The 15,520-nt window shown below is 45.2% G+C and overlaps 1 protein-coding gene across 1 annotated transcript in view; it reads right to left on the reverse strand.

Annotated features, from left to right (window-relative positions):
• Positions 1–10,342: 10,342 nt before the first annotated feature.
• Positions 10,343–15,520, reverse strand: part of LOC309546213 (lysophospholipid acyltransferase 2-like) — a 65,545-nt gene continuing 60,367 nt past the window's right edge. Inside the window, exons 12-13 of the mRNA XM_082245770.1 lie at positions 12,979–13,130; positions 10,343–10,561 (exon numbers count right to left, since the gene is read on the reverse strand). Of these exons, the coding sequence (XP_082101896.1) occupies positions 10,420–10,561; positions 12,979–13,130 (294 nt within the window). The 3' untranslated portion in view covers positions 10,343–10,419. The remainder of the gene's footprint in view (positions 10,562–12,978; positions 13,131–15,520) is intronic.

Genomic DNA, 15,520 nt, shown 5'->3' on the forward strand with positions numbered 1-15,520 from the left:
GCCAGCGCCAAACGCTGATCAACACCCGTTTGAAGGAAAGACAGCACACGGGAAACAGAGTACGTGCGGGGTGAAAACCCCCTGGACTCACACCAGGCAAAATAGGCCTTCCAAGTACGGTAATAAACCTTCCCTGAGGAAGACTTCCTCACGTTGATTAAAGTATGAACGACCTCTGGAGAGAGACCCCTCTCCTTCAGGACCTCGGTCTCAACAGCCAGGCCGTCAAAGTCAGCGACTGTAAAGCAGGATGGTATATCGGTCCTTGAGACAGTAGATCGTCTCGAAGAGGCAGACGCCACGGGGCGTCGACCGCCAGATTCACGAGGTCTGCGTACCAGGACCGGCGAGGCCAGTCCGGTGCCACAAGAATCACCGTGCTGCTTTCCGAGTGTAACCTGCGAAGGAACCTGGACAGCAACTGAATCGGTGGAAACGCGTACATCAGCCTGTACTGATGCCACGGGGCCACTAACGCGTCCGACGCGTCTGCCCGAGGGTCGCGCGTCCTTGCCACGAACCTCTTCACCTTGTTGTTGAGACGAGACGCGAACAGGTCCACATCTGGAAGACCCCACTTCGCGCACAACATCTGGAACACAGCCGGGTGGAGAGACCATTCCCCCTGATCCAGGGTCTGGCGACTCAGATAGTCCGCCTGCCAGTTCTCCACCCCCGGAATGTGAACCGCCGTTATCGCCGGGACATGAGTCTCGGCCCAAGACAGAATGTCGGCCACTTCTCGAGCCGCACGGGCACTCCTGGTGCCCCCTTGGTGGTTGATGTAGGCCACCGCCGTGGCATTGTCCGTCTGCACCCGAACCGGGCAACCCTGCAGCCGGTCCGTCCAGCGATGAAGACAGAGACTTATCGCACGCAATTCCAGAATGTTGATCGGAAGGGAAGACTCCCCCTCCGACCAAGTCCCCTGGGCGGACAGAACGCCCAGAACTCCACCCCAGCCCGACAGGCTGGCATCCGTGGTGATTACCGTCCACGAGATCGGACGAAACGACTTGCCCCCGGACACCAACGGGGACTGGAGCCACCACAGAAGGTTTCCTCTGGTGCGATGACTCAACGAGATTTGAAGATCCAGAGATTGAGTTCGCCCGTCCCACCTGGACAGGATCTCCGCTTGGAGACCCCGCGTGTGAAACTGGGCGAATGGAATCGCCTCGAAGGCCGAGACCATCAATCCCAGACATCTCATACACGTCCGCAGAGACGAGTGCGGAACGTCCCTGAGGGACCTGACTTCCTCCTGGAGAGTCCTGAGTTTGTCTTCCGGCAGGAAGACCTTCGCCTGCACTGAGTCCAGAATCATTCCCAGATAGGGAAGACGAACCGACGGACTCAGTGTCGACTTTGGAAAATTTATCGTCCAACCAAACTCCTGCAGAGTTTGCATCGTGACAGACAGGTCCTTCTCCAGACCCTGGCTGGTCGCAGACCGAACCAGAATGTCGTCCAGATACCCCAGGACAGAAACGCCCTGGGCCCTCAATAATGCCAGAACCGGTGCAAGCACCTTGGTGAAGACCCGCGGAGCCGAGGCGAGACCAAAGGGCAACGCCACGAACTGGTAGTGATCCTCCGCAATGGCAAATCGAAGGTATCTCTGGTGACCCTCGAAAATGGGGATGTGAAGATACGCATCCTTCAAATCGATGGAGGCCATGAATTCCCCCGGAACCAGGGCAGCCACCACCGACCGCAGGGATTCCATGCGGAACTTGCGAACCCGCACAGAGCGGTTCAGAGCCTTCAAGTCCAGAATTGGACGAACCTTGCCCTCCTTTCTGGGCACGGTGAACAGATTGGAATAAAACCCCCGAAACCTGTCCCGATGAGGCACCGGAACCACCACTCCCTGAGCCCTCAGGTCCCGCACCGCCAGGTGCAGGTCCCGCAAGCGCTCTGGAGACAGTTGAAGATTTGAGGGAAAAAATCTGCTCTCCGGCCGAGAGAGAAACTCGATCTTGTAACCAGATCGAACGATTTCCTGAACCCATCTGTCCCGCACACGGGCCAACCAGGGCTGAAGAAAACCGAGCAAGCGTCCCCCCACCCCAAAACTGGGTGAGGGCGCCCCTTCAGGCCGAACTGTTATGGGCTGCAGATCCGGATTGGCCGGACTTCTGTTTACCAGACCAGGGCTTCTTCTGAGAGCCTTGACCTTTGAACGGTTTGCCCTTGTAGTGCGGCCGAAAGGCACGAAAAGACCCCTGAGGGGGCCGAAAATTAGCATGCTTCTTCCCAGAAGCCCCCTTAGCCTTGGGGAAATGGGGCAAGAGAGTGCTCTTACCCCCGGTGATCCCCTTAATCAACACATCCAGGGACTCCCCAAAAAGGCGAGACCCATCATAAGGTAGATTGGCTAAGGTCTTACGTGAAGATTGGTCCACCGACCAACATTTTAACCAAACCAGGCGGCGAGACAACACCGCCACGCTGTGCACACGTGCAGTCAACGGAACCAGGTCCAGGTCCGCATTCACACAGATACATGACACCCTGGTGGATTTGATCCACCATATCCAGGGTCGCCGGCGAGGCCGAGTCGGCCACTAGGACGCGCCTAAGCATCTGCGTCCAACTTGCGATCTCCTGGGCCGCCATGAGAGAAGCAAACAGAGCCTTAAGCATAGAACCCGTAACAGAATAAGTATGACGGGCAAGAGACTCCAGTCTCCTATCCGTGGGTGGCATCACGGAACACAGGGGAATCCTCTGCAGGAATCGCAGTGGCTTTGTTCAAAACCGCAATTGCGTGATCCACTGGGGGAGGCACACACCACCTTTCATCAGTGGAAGGCAAAAAAGGATAACGCAGCTTGAATCTACTTGGTACCGCAAAAGGTTTGCGCAGATTGCGCCATTGATCCTTAACAGCGCGCTGAAAATCATCATTGCAGGGAAAAACCTGCGGCGTCCTGCGTTTTCTCTGCGTCCCATAAGCCGCCAAGGCAGCGGGGGGACACACTTCGTCCTGCAAACGCAGCGTTTGCTTAATGGAAGCAATCAACTCATCCATGATTGCAAGCTCTTCAGGCGAGCCAGGGGGAGAATTATCAACCCCCTCAACTTCAGCCTCCACCTCAGACCCCACTAGATCAAGAGAGGAGCGGGACCCCGATAAGGAGGCCCCCGCCATAACAGCCCCATCACCTTCACCCTCAGAATCAGAGGAAAGAGCAGCTCTGGGCCTTTTAGTAGATTGAGCAGCCACCAGCATCTGCACCTGAGCAGCAAGGCCAGCCACAATAGTGGCTAAATCCCCCCCTGGGGGGGAAACAGCGGTCCCCTGGCTTTCCACCAATGCTGTAGGAAATTTGCCCTCCTGAGAATCCATTGCCCCTGTAATGCCAGACAACAAAGGGTTAACTGCCCCTTTTAAGCAAGCGCGGCAAGCGCAGCCCACCGCACCACACTCAAGCACAATAAGACCCCCACAGGGAATATGCAAACTGAACACAGGCAATGGATAGCAAGAACAGAAGGATAAAACCTGAGGAGACCCTCGCCGCTGCTGCTGCCTCGATCGGTGTTCCTGGAAAGAGGAAGTGATGCTGCCAGGGCGCTCTATGTAAGCCTATGGAGGCTACAAGAAAATGGCCGCCATGCATGTAAAACATGCGGCCGGAGCGAGTGTAGGCAAAATGGCGTCGTTTGGCGCCGAAACCGCCGCTCCACAGTGCATTAAAACACACATTACATTCCAAAATCAGAATACATGTCAGATCGCCGCAGCGATCGCTGTATATGCCCAAACATGCCAAAAAAAACATGCCCCACAGCACACAGCTTCTCACACTGACCAGCCTGACACACACAGTGTCATACAGCTCCCCCCCCCCCCTTGCAGCCCACAGCATGCAGCCGAGAGATAGGGAGACAAGCAGTGTGAATAGAGGCAGGTTACACAGTCCCAGACTGACACCCCCCCAGACAGACAGGTCCCCACATAAATACACTTACCTCACATGGCGTGGGGGACCCGCACAGGCGAACAAGCCGCTGCACATGAGGCAGGGAGAGTCGCATTCAAGACGCACACAATGGAGGTTAAGAAACCGCACAGCGTCCAGTGAGGTAGCCACCTCACCAATCATCCCTGCACCGAACAGGGATGGGTCGTTCACTGTGCCAGGAGCGTTACCTGGCTGAACGCTCGATGGCAGACTGGGAAGCCACTGACCCACGACCTGCGACCAGGGGGATCAGCCCGAGACCCAGTCCGCATGATCCTCTTCATCCGAAGAACTAACTAACGCTGACAAAATAACAGCTAAGTAAAGGTAGAGAAAAAACTCAAACAAAATTTTAAAAAGAAGAAAGAGTCTGGGGCAGAAAGTCCCAGCACAGAGAGAGCCAGCCACTCCTGACAAGCTAGACATTAAAACTGAGATATGGTTGCAGGAAGTAGGAGGGTATTGACTGAGGGGACCACCCCTTGAGGGTGGGATATGTTAAAAGCTTTATTGTTAACATATTCTGTTGCCTAGCTACTCCTTCGGAGCAAAGTCTAATACCCCATATGTGACGAATATGAAGAGGCGGCGACTGTCGGAGGACGTAAGAGAAATTCAGTTTCTTAGTGAACTCACTTTCCGTGGCGTTATGCTGAGCAAACCTCTTTGGCGCAACAAACACCTTGTCAGGGTGAGTCCAGTCCACATACAGTACAAAACATTCTTTAAATGAGGATGTACAAGAAAGGATTGAGGATGTTGCGGCAGACGCCATGATCCAAAGTGACCTTTGGGGTATAGGACTCAGAAAGCTGTAGCTTCAGATTAGTCTGAGCCACTTCTGAAAGAAAACTCACAAAGGCCTTTGGGGTCTGAGATAAACTCTGACCCTGGGGTTCTTCTGGAATAGATTCTTCAGATATAGATTCTTCAGAGTTCCCTTCTTGTCCTCCTCTACCTCCACTGGTTAATATAGAAGGGAAGGAGAGGTGGAACGCTTTTGCTTGCGAACAAGATGGTCCAAGCCAGCAGATATTCTGAAAGGCTGATGTGTTAAACCAGCAATAGCAGATGAGAATTTATTCCTTGACACAAATGAACGAAAGTTGCTCCAGAAGTAGTGGAAACACCAGATAGGTGGAAGGAGTCAGAACCGCAGAGAACAAACTTACCCCCAGGGGTTTATGTTGCATGGAGGACTAAGCCCAGGTTCTTCCCTACCTCAAGAAGGTATTCTGGGTCCCTTCTGTCATAACCTTATCTCTTTAATGCAGTAAAAAGTGTCCTCCCCTTACATCCATTCATCTCTACTGTCAATGGGACATGGCTCATTGAAAAATATAAAAGGGACCCTTGCTGGGAACCGCAGCCTGAGTCAGCCAAGAGGGCACTGTGCCACTGTGCACCAGTGTGCTGGTTGCCCCAGAAGATTTGACCACTTCTAATCCTGCCAGTGCTCCCACAAAGAAACCTTGTGTTGCCTCTTTAATAATTGCTGCAAAATTTAGCCTCACAAAGGCAATCGCTCTGCTGCAAACTGTAGTCCCACAAGGGCAATCACTCCGTTGCGACCTGTTGTCCTACCAGAAGAATGTTCTGCTGCGACCTGTTCTCCTACAAACAGCCCACTCTGCCACCTCACTTGTGATGTCACTGGCTGTACTGCGCATGCCGTGTGGCCTAGCTAGTCTAAAGTGAATGCAGGGGGCAGAGAAAAAATATCCACCTCCTGCATTTGGTACCCTGAGCCTGCCAAGCCACCTCTAAGCTCTGCTGCTGCTATGTAGTATTTAGGCTGGGTGGGGGGGCCTTATAGTAAAAAGCACACACCAAATCAAAGTAAAACATTTTAGTGCCACGTGAATTTTTCTTGTCCTGCTTGGACACCAGAGAAGGGTAAGGGTATCAGCAGAACTACCCCAGAGCATTCATCATTCCATGCCCACCTGGGGGGTCCAATCTTTACCCACTATGGCAAGCAATTCCACAAGGACCTTTAAGAACTTGACCCTCCAGCTGGGGATCATCGTTCTACAGCTGTATAGCACCTGTATATATCATTGCGCAGGGTTCCATTCCACAGGGTTCAGTGTTAAATTTGAAAAATTACAGACCATGCCTGTGTGTCCAGTGTGGCATCTAGGAACCATTCCTCTAACCATAGAAAAGCCGTAAAAAAATAGATCCAAAAAAAGCCAGTCTCGTAATTCCAGATGGAAATGTTAAGAAACTTTTTTTGCAGAGACTATGCAAGCATGGACTGAAGAAACTAGCAAAAGAACTGATGCATTCTCTGGATGGGAGGGGTTATGCCTTATTCTTGTAGTTTTCACCAATGTCCAAACACCCGAAGGTAGCAGCATAACCCCTAATGGATATGAAGATGCTCTGTGTCCTGGGATGTACAATATAAAAAGTATTGTCTGACAAAACTCAATGTGACATAAGTGAAAAGGCAGCCAAAAGTTCTATAGGAAAAATAAATGAAAGTAGAAAACTAATTTTTTTGCTGCAGTTTTTTTACCACCAGAATCTACTGCCATTACACTGATGCATATTCCATAATGTGAAATAGAAGTGAGGTTGAGACCCCAATTTAAGTGTTACTAACCCCGCAATAGTGTGTATTTGCAGTAAAGCATGCTTGTTTTACTCACTGTGGAATCTAAGGGGTTAATCCTCTGCATTGTGTAAAAAGGCTGTTTGATCCTAATCCTGTCTTCTCTGATTCTCCCCTTCTTTTACTGTCCCAAATCCATCTCCTGATAGTACAGAGCCTTGGAAGCACTCTGCACATGCTCAGTTCTGTGTGTATTGCTAGAGAGTTGCTTTTTGTCTCGGAAGGGTGCAAGTGATCAGCACAGGGCCAATCTGCACTGTCCAAACAGAAGGTCAGGAGTCATGCAGCTTCATAGGACAGTCAAAGGAGAATGAAAACTCCTCCTACAAGTTTTAATCCGACACTGATAGAAGTCATATGTATGTACTGGTATATACTGCTGATGAGAAAAGGTATTTAGAAGTTTATATTTACTAATAAAATTGCATTTCCATGTTCTGTGTACTGTGGGAGACCAGATATAGTGAATGCAGGGTTTTAGTCCTGGGTTTAGTAACACTTTAATGGCCATGGCAGGCACTGGGAAGTTAGGAAACAGTGGAGAGATAGAAGAAGTGGGTGTTTCAGCCAACCAGCATCTACTCCATAACATGTTTATACAAGTACGTACACAGATTTTTATAAATTGAGTTTTATTTACGAACATGTATAAAATATATTGCAAATATAAAACATTTTCAAAGGTCAAAATTTAATTCTTAAAAACATGCTCAATAATTTAGTGTTTCACCTAATATTCTAACTAACAAAGGCTGATAAATCATCTAATTTGGCACAATAACAAAGAAAGAAAAATGACATTGTACTGTATATAAATCTTTTTGTTCCTTTCAGGAAGATAAATAAAGTTACTTAGTTTTAAAAACAGATGAAAGCATCCTAAAGGTGGAGACAGGGTCATTTATATTTTCTCTCCTACATTGCAAGACCTGTAAGACTGGTGCTAAGGATTTTGCATAGTATGCACAGTAAACACCAAACACTATATTGGCACATGACCAACTGGCTTGCCGAGTTTGTGATGTATATATTTATGTTTATCTATACACTGCGTCTCTATGCTGGTGACAAAAATAATAATTAATTGTCAAAGCAGATGGCATTTAGAGTGTTTGTTGTTACAGTGATCAGCATGTGAGTAAATGTGACTGAAGTGCCAAGGGTAAGGTGACCGTGGACACTGAGATAAAACTGCCTGGCTGAACCACAGCTGCAGACCAGTTGTCCTGATGTTTGGCCTTACATTATCCATTATTCTGTGCATATTACTAAATCTAAAGCCCAGTACACACGTAAAGTTTTTTTTATTGTTCAACCCAGCAGGCTAAACAACAAAAAAAACAAAAAAACTGACAGGTGGAGTACTAACAAATGCAATGTTAGCATGGCAATCTCCCCTGCTGTGCTTTTGTGTTAATAGGGGGGTCATAACACACACTCTTAAGCAATGCTTACAGGGGGACACACTGATCAGCCATACTTTTTTCTTACTACCCCATTCACGTGTATGCAATGACCAGTTGACCAACAGACAAACCTCTAGGCAGTCAGATCATGCCTGCATGTCTAACTGTCCCTCTTTGGTTTATGACCGCTTTAATGTAGAAAAAGAAATACAGGAATCGCAATGGTTTTACAGTACAACATTTTTAGAACTGAGGTCATGTCCATAAGACATAAAGTGGTGCATAGTAACATACTCCAGACACACAGATCCATTTAGATGAATCCTACAAATGTTAATCTGCTGGATAAGCCTTTTTGATGACAATTTCTTGTATTAAAAAAGACCATTACTATCAATAAATGTTTGTTTTGTAAACTGGTGAAAAATGCCAGTAGGTATTAAACCTAAATGAATATGTATTGTTTATGGAATAAAGCCAAATATTAGTGGTATTGGTATACAACTTACCTATTTAAAATGTTTAATATAATGCAGCTTACCAGTCCTTAGATATTGTGACTGCATTAGTCTTCATTTATCATGCTTTTTTATTTATTTTCACCTGGTGATCTTTCTAGTAACACTTCCTGCGACAGTGACAACTATTATTCACTGCACTGTATCTATGAAAGAGCAATGTTGTCAAACTAAGCTGATCTGGTCTATTGGACTACAAATCTTCATTACGGGGTTTGGTGTATGTGTTTGTTTTTTTTTTGGGGGGAGGTCTGGGGTGGAATAAATTAGTCTGGGGTGGAATAAATAAGAAAACGAATACAGCCACCACATCTGAGGACTTGTAAACTGCAGTATATACAATTTTTGCTCTTGGCTTTAGTTATACTTCGTCCAATTTGACAAGCAATATTTTTAATTTTCTTAACCAAGGTCTTGTCATTGAAAAGTAATCATTATAAAGCAGTATACCTGTATGAAGTTGTTTTTCCTGTTTTCACTATTTTTTACACACTAACCGTATAGTGCAAACTTATGCTTTTTAAAACTTTGTTTTAAAGAATGTTGAATTTGTTGGCTTATTTCTATATTTACAGGACAATGACTATGTATAGTTCTTGTTTCCTGTTATTTATTCAAAGTTTGGGCCCCTTATTGCAGAAACAAACTTATTACAAAGCCCAGTGAAAATACAAATTGACTTATGCAAAAAACTTCAGTCCTATTTTGTGCCTTCAGTAAGTGCCACTTTCACTTTGTAATACTTAAGCCTAAATCATAAAAATGGTGCAAGGGAAATTGGATACAGTACATTGTCCACAGCAGCCTGTAATATGTCTCCTTTCATTTTATACTATTAAGTCAATGAAAGTGATTGTTTGCTATGAAGAAGTGTACTTTTTCATAGATGTTTATACATTTTGGTAAAAGCAACAACAACAGCAAAAACTAACTCAAACAGCTCAAACTTGGGCTGATTCATGTTGAATCATCAGAAATTCAAACTGTAGGTGGAATTGTCACACACCGCCTAGATCAGTGATGGTAAACCCTACATTTTCCATGATGCTCATGCTTTCTGCAGTGTAGTTGAGCATAATGGGAAATGTAGTTCCAAAACATCTGAGGTGCCAAGGTTCGCCATTGACAGAAGTTGATTGTTCAATTGACTTTTGCTTTAGAAGCTGTGTAAAAAAGTTTTGGCCAAACAGAGACTGCATCTGATCAGATGCAGACACTGTTTGGGTATGCTGACAGATTCGGGTGCTGGCTTTTAGAATATAATGGCTGTCAGGGACGATTTGTCCATCTGTGCTGTTTAGCATTATTAGAAGAATGTGTTAGATTTTTTTTTCTGCCCACAGGCTAAACAAAAAAATGTATGCCTGTAAGGCTATCTTAAAGTGGTTATAAAGCCTAAATATTTTTTACTTTAATGCATTCCTTGCATTAAGTTCAAAAATGCTTAGGCATCAGTATCCCCCCCCCCCACCCTTTTATTTAGCTGAGCCCTCATTTGATCCAGCACTATGCTTATCAGCAGTACTTTTCTCCCCTCACTCCCTGGTCTCACAGGCTTTGCTGAGGCAGCGGGAGGCATTGGCACCCTCACTGCTGTCAAAAAAAGCCAGTGACAAGGGAGCAGGGTGAGAGGGCTAAGACCCGCTCTCTGTATCTATGCCAAAGAAAGCGAGGCTCTGCAATAAACCAGCACAAGTGCCCCCCATAAAAAGAGAAGCCAGAAGAACCGACGGGGGACCCAAAAAAAGGAGGTTCAGGGCCGCTCTGTGCAATTCCATTGCACAGAGCAGGTAAAAATAAACCTGTTATTTAAAAAAAAAAAAAAACATTTACAGTCATTTTACATCAGGCAAATCTCCTATTTGTATAACATTCTGGGTCTGGTGTGAAGAAAGTGCTCATTAGTTTTCCTTCTTCAGGTGGTTGTAGTTACGGTCACAAGGTGTCCCTGCATAGCTTTCTTTTACAGAGACAGATCTTTTTCTTTGAGGTAAAACCATGATTAGAAAGATAGGAAGAATGTGCAAGCAGAAGAACAAAGACCTGCAAGGAGAGAGAGAGAGTCATAAGTCTGCATCACCTATTATAACATAAACAAAGAAATCCAATTAGGTCCTCAAGAAGGCATTATCTCATTTTACCATGATTTAGTGGAAGGCATTGAAATTAATATGTTAGCAGGTTCTCTGTAAGGTATTACTATAGGACAACGTGAGAGAAAACAAAGAGCAGGGACATAAATCAGATGGAATATTTCCATAACAGAAAACAAAAGCAATAAATATAAAGGGGAAATTTGTAGATTGTAGAACCTTTATAATGAACCTGATCTGCAGCAGCTTGGTTCATTGGTTGACTGGTTTCAGAATAATCTACCTTATTCCCACCTGTTTATAAAGCAGCAATCTTTAGGTCAGCAAAATACAGTGCACTGAAGTGGCCTCTGAAAGTTAAAAGCCACAGTGCCAAATTTCTGGAAACGTTGGCAAACTAAAACTAAACAGGACAATGTCCACAGGAAATGGGGACACCTTGTATTACAATCAATTATTTAGGCCACTGTTCTACTGATGTCCTAAAGTTGCAATTGGAATTTTTTTTAAATTCCAGTACAGCAGTATTTAAACGTAAATAAAACAATAAAATACTAGAAAAGTGGTTAGAAAACTATGGAGTAGGTAATTAATGAATGGTTGTAAGGAATAAGCTTGCAATAAAACAGAATGAACTGGAAATAGGAAAAAAGAGAAGTAAAAACAAGCAAACTAAACATGCTTAAAGAAGAATTACAGCCAAAGCTCATTTGGCTTTGCTTCTCCATGAGATAACAGAAGTGCAGTTCATTCTACACTCCTGTGATCCATTTTCAGCAGACCGAGGGCTGAAGCCTGCTGTCGGCTGATGTCACAGAGCCAGTCAAGGCTGGGGCAAGATCGTGACAATAAAGTCAGGATCCCGCCCACAACCCTGAACCGGAACGTGGCTCAGCCTGAGAGCTTGTGCCAGCCGCTCCTGCCCCCTCCACAGCCCAGTGCTCCAGTGGGGTGGTGGTGGGGGGCAGAAATCAGTGACTAACAGCCACCAGCTCTCTGCTAACTGAGCTCTGAGAACCGAGCGACCAGTAGTCTTTGATCGCTCGGTTCTCAGTTTTAGAGCCCGCAGGTGACACGTTCAGCATTGGACTAATGCTGCATCCACCTAGGTAAGTAGGATTTTTAAAAAACCTTATCTTTTAAAGTGGTTGTAAACCTTGAATATGAACAAAGCATATGCCTCCATAGTGTGCACGGGTCTCAATCCAGAGCACTGTCATTTCTGTCTGCTGCTTTGTTCCTCTGCTATCAGCATGAGTTACTTCTGACAAGTTCTCCAACACCCAGCCTGTGATTGACAGGTCAGCTATGTTTCTGTGTGCTGAATGAAGGGGGTGTGCTCCTTCCCTCCAATTAGCTTTTAATTAGTCAGAGTTCTCCTCATTGAGCTCTGCAGGGTGTCATTTCTGATCTCTGCCCCGTTTTTTTGACATTTCATACAAGCTTTATAAATCCTGGACTTTGAATATATGTAGAGAAGAGAATACTTCAGATAAACAGGTACATCTTATTTAGGAGAATTAGTTTCATCTCAAAGTACTGCCTGAGGCCAGTCACTTCACTGAGTATATGTAAATGTTTACAACCGCTTTAAAGGGAACTCATGCTTTGCCTCTACATGGCAACTGCTGGCCACTGTCAAGCTTAGACCCTGAGCAGTCTATACTCACCTCTCCTTCACTTCTTTTTACTCTCTTCAGCCCCCAGGAGTGAGGAAGTCAAGCCCTAGTTGTACCTCTAGTCGGAGCTTACACAGGGCTAACTGTCTCTTTGTACTTATTAGACAGAGCTGAGCCATTCAGCAATGCTGTTAAATAAGATAAAGGGCAGTGAGTCACATGCTCCAACATGCCCAGAAGTACAGATGAGCAGAGAGAACAGAAGAAAGCTTTCACCCTCACCAAATCAGTAGCTAAGCAGCCATGATAAAGGCATTCACTACTCAGCAGCCACGTGCAAAAAAGGGCAATGTTAGGTCAATGATGTCACAACCATCCCTGCCCCTTTATTACATGTAGCTACTGTGCCGAGGAATTCTCTGGTCATGGCTGATTGGGTGCTGATTTAGGTTATAGCTTGCTTCCAGATTTGGTCCAAACTTAAGTTTTGACCATACTAATGCCTATCTCTACCCAGATGTATCTCTACCCAGATGTAACAAATATTTTCAACGATCTTGGCAGATGAACAAAGCAGTCAGAGCGAAGAAAAGACAAGTTTATTTTCCTGGGGGCTTTAAAGCGGACCTGTTGCATTACATAGCATCAAGCACAGGTTTGCTTTAACCTTTATAAACAGCCCTGATAGTGAACTTTCAGATTTACACATTCAATACCAAATACACTTTTTCCACACTCCGTCTATTACCTGTACAGCTGCAGTGATGGTCCAAGCTCTAGTAGTATGAAGGGAGCCACAGTGTAACTCATTGTTATTTGTGTAGAAGCCCAAGTTATTACAGCATAAACAAATCGGTGTAATGCTGTATGCTGAAACAATGGACGTATGTTTTGCCTCACCTAGTGGTAGAAAAAAAATAGCATATGTATTTTTCACACATTCTTTACATAACTGACAAATGTGTGGATTAATTATACTTCTGCTTAGCACATATGGAATCCCTGTCAATTTTTAAAAAAAAAAAGAAGTTCAGGGTTTAAAAAAAACAAACATTTATACTCACCTAAGTGGATGCAGCATCGATCCGATGCTGCATCTGTCCCCCCGCGGGCTCTGCAGTGAGACCTGAGCAATCACACACCTCTGAATGCTCAGTTCTCCCCTCCAGTGCTCACTGTGGAGGGGATGGGAGGAGCTGGCTCAAGCTCTCAGTGAATCACTGAGAGGCTGAGGCAGGTGCCAGTCTAGGTCTCTGGTGGATCCTGACCATATGGCTGATCACTATCTGAAAACGAGTCAGAGGAGTGCAGAACAAACTGCACTACTGTGATCCAGAGGAGAAGTACAGACAAAAAAACTCTGGCTATACTTCTCCTTTAAGTTTTTGATGGAGTGGACAATAGTTAGACGTTCTGTCAGGTCAATAAAAACTACACAGAGGTTTTATCCTCCCCCAATCTATTCAAAGAAATAAAGGTTTGGGTGGTAGATTACCCCTTTATGTTTAAACCCAGAAACAGTTTATGAAATAATAATAATTGCATGTTGTGTCAATATTACATATCCTTGAATATTGCATAAAGACTTGCAAAGTTTTTATTCTCTTAAAACAAAGAAAATTCACGTTTAATTAGCAGCATGTATGGGCAACTTTTATAAATTGGGGGAATGTAACTAGAATTGAATTATACAGAATATGTAGCAGCTGTGCTTAGTAACCAGTCAGCATTTACCTTCAGCCTGTTCAGATAAAGAGGAACTTTACCTAAAATGTGAAGTTCTGCTCATCCTCCTCCCCACCCACCTTCTGCCATTGTAGTGAACATTTTGTCCTCTGGTAGCTGGTACCTATTTCTGACAGGTATCCACTCTCACTTCTGCTCTGCTTGCCTAGGTGAGCAGAGTGTAGGTTGAGTTGGAGCTAGGAAGCAGAAAGTGCAGGCTCTGGAGGAGGACCAGAGGTGGGTAAGAGTCTGCTGAATGCTGAGACCAGGAGAGATGGAGAGGAAAGGCTGCTGTGGCTGCACAGAGAGGTGCAAGATCTGTAGGAGGAGTTCTGTCCTTCTCTCTGCTGCCCATTGTTTAAAGGGGAGGGACTGCAAATACCAGCCTCTCTGTGGCTGCATGGAGAAGTGTAGGATCTGGTGGAGGAGTTCTGTCCTCCTCTCTGCTCCTGATTGCTGATACAATGTGAGGGCAATGATAAGGGGGTTGGTGCAGCTGCAGTAGAAGTGCGAGGGTCACATAAAATGGCCTGGAGGGCTGGATTCGGCCCCCAGGCCTTGTGATTGACACATGTGCCATAAAGTTGCACTTTCTTCCTGACCATCGTATCATCAGACCTGATTGTTATCACACAGTGAAGAGCATGTTTAATGTGCCATGCAGATATTGACTTTCAGGAAAGCCATTATGCACTTAGCGAATTTGGGGGCTGTAGCGATCAAGGTGGTAGGCAGAAGCGTAAAGCCACTATGTTGTACTAGAGGGTTCCTGTTCTGCACTGCAGCTACAGTTTGCGTTATCTGAATCACACAAAATGTTACCTTTAAATGCTTTTCTCCTGTCTGTAATATATCCCTCCAGCCTCTGCTTCACACTAATCACATGGTATCAGGCCAGACTATCTAGAAACCTTGTGACTTCCTTTCAGATTGCCTTTGGCCTCACTATATGCAGTTATCTTAGCATGTTATTTGCGTTCACACACAACCTCACTATATAGCATGCTATCTCTTCATCTTTTATTTACAGGTGGCAAAGGCTTGGAATGTAGGTGAAACTAGCATGTACATAATTTCCCTTTTTAAATGATGCCTGTAAACTTTTATATATTATGTACACTAGAAGCAGCAAGTTACCATTCCCCAGTTTTTTGTAGAGATGGATCATATGGAGTGGAAGTATATTTGGGGCCTCTACTGTGCTTTTAAACTTTTTTTTCTTTGCTTTTTTCTAGGAATGCATTGTGTTGAACTATAATGTCCAAACAGCCCCAAAGTTAGTAAAGCAAAAAACTTCATAGGATCACAAGTGAGGTCCATTAGTGGTCCATATAGTCTACCGACCACTGATACTTTTCTGTTATGAGAAACTACTGCATCTGTTTTTTGCAGCAGAGGACAATTCAAATTATAGTGAACCCTTAAAGCAACCCAAGAAATGGGGGTGGGGATAAGCTACTTCTAATTTCAAATGTACAGCATTTTTACAAAAAATGGACTGTTCAGTGCATATTTAATGAATTCCAAATTTTCAACCCTAAGTGCTTGCCATGGTCAACACCATC

This window comes from Pelophylax lessonae (genome assembly GCF_965119305.1).
Source record: "Pelophylax lessonae genome assembly, chromosome: 2".
In the NCBI taxonomy this organism is placed as follows: domain Eukaryota; kingdom Metazoa; phylum Chordata; class Amphibia; order Anura; family Ranidae; genus Pelophylax; species Pelophylax lessonae.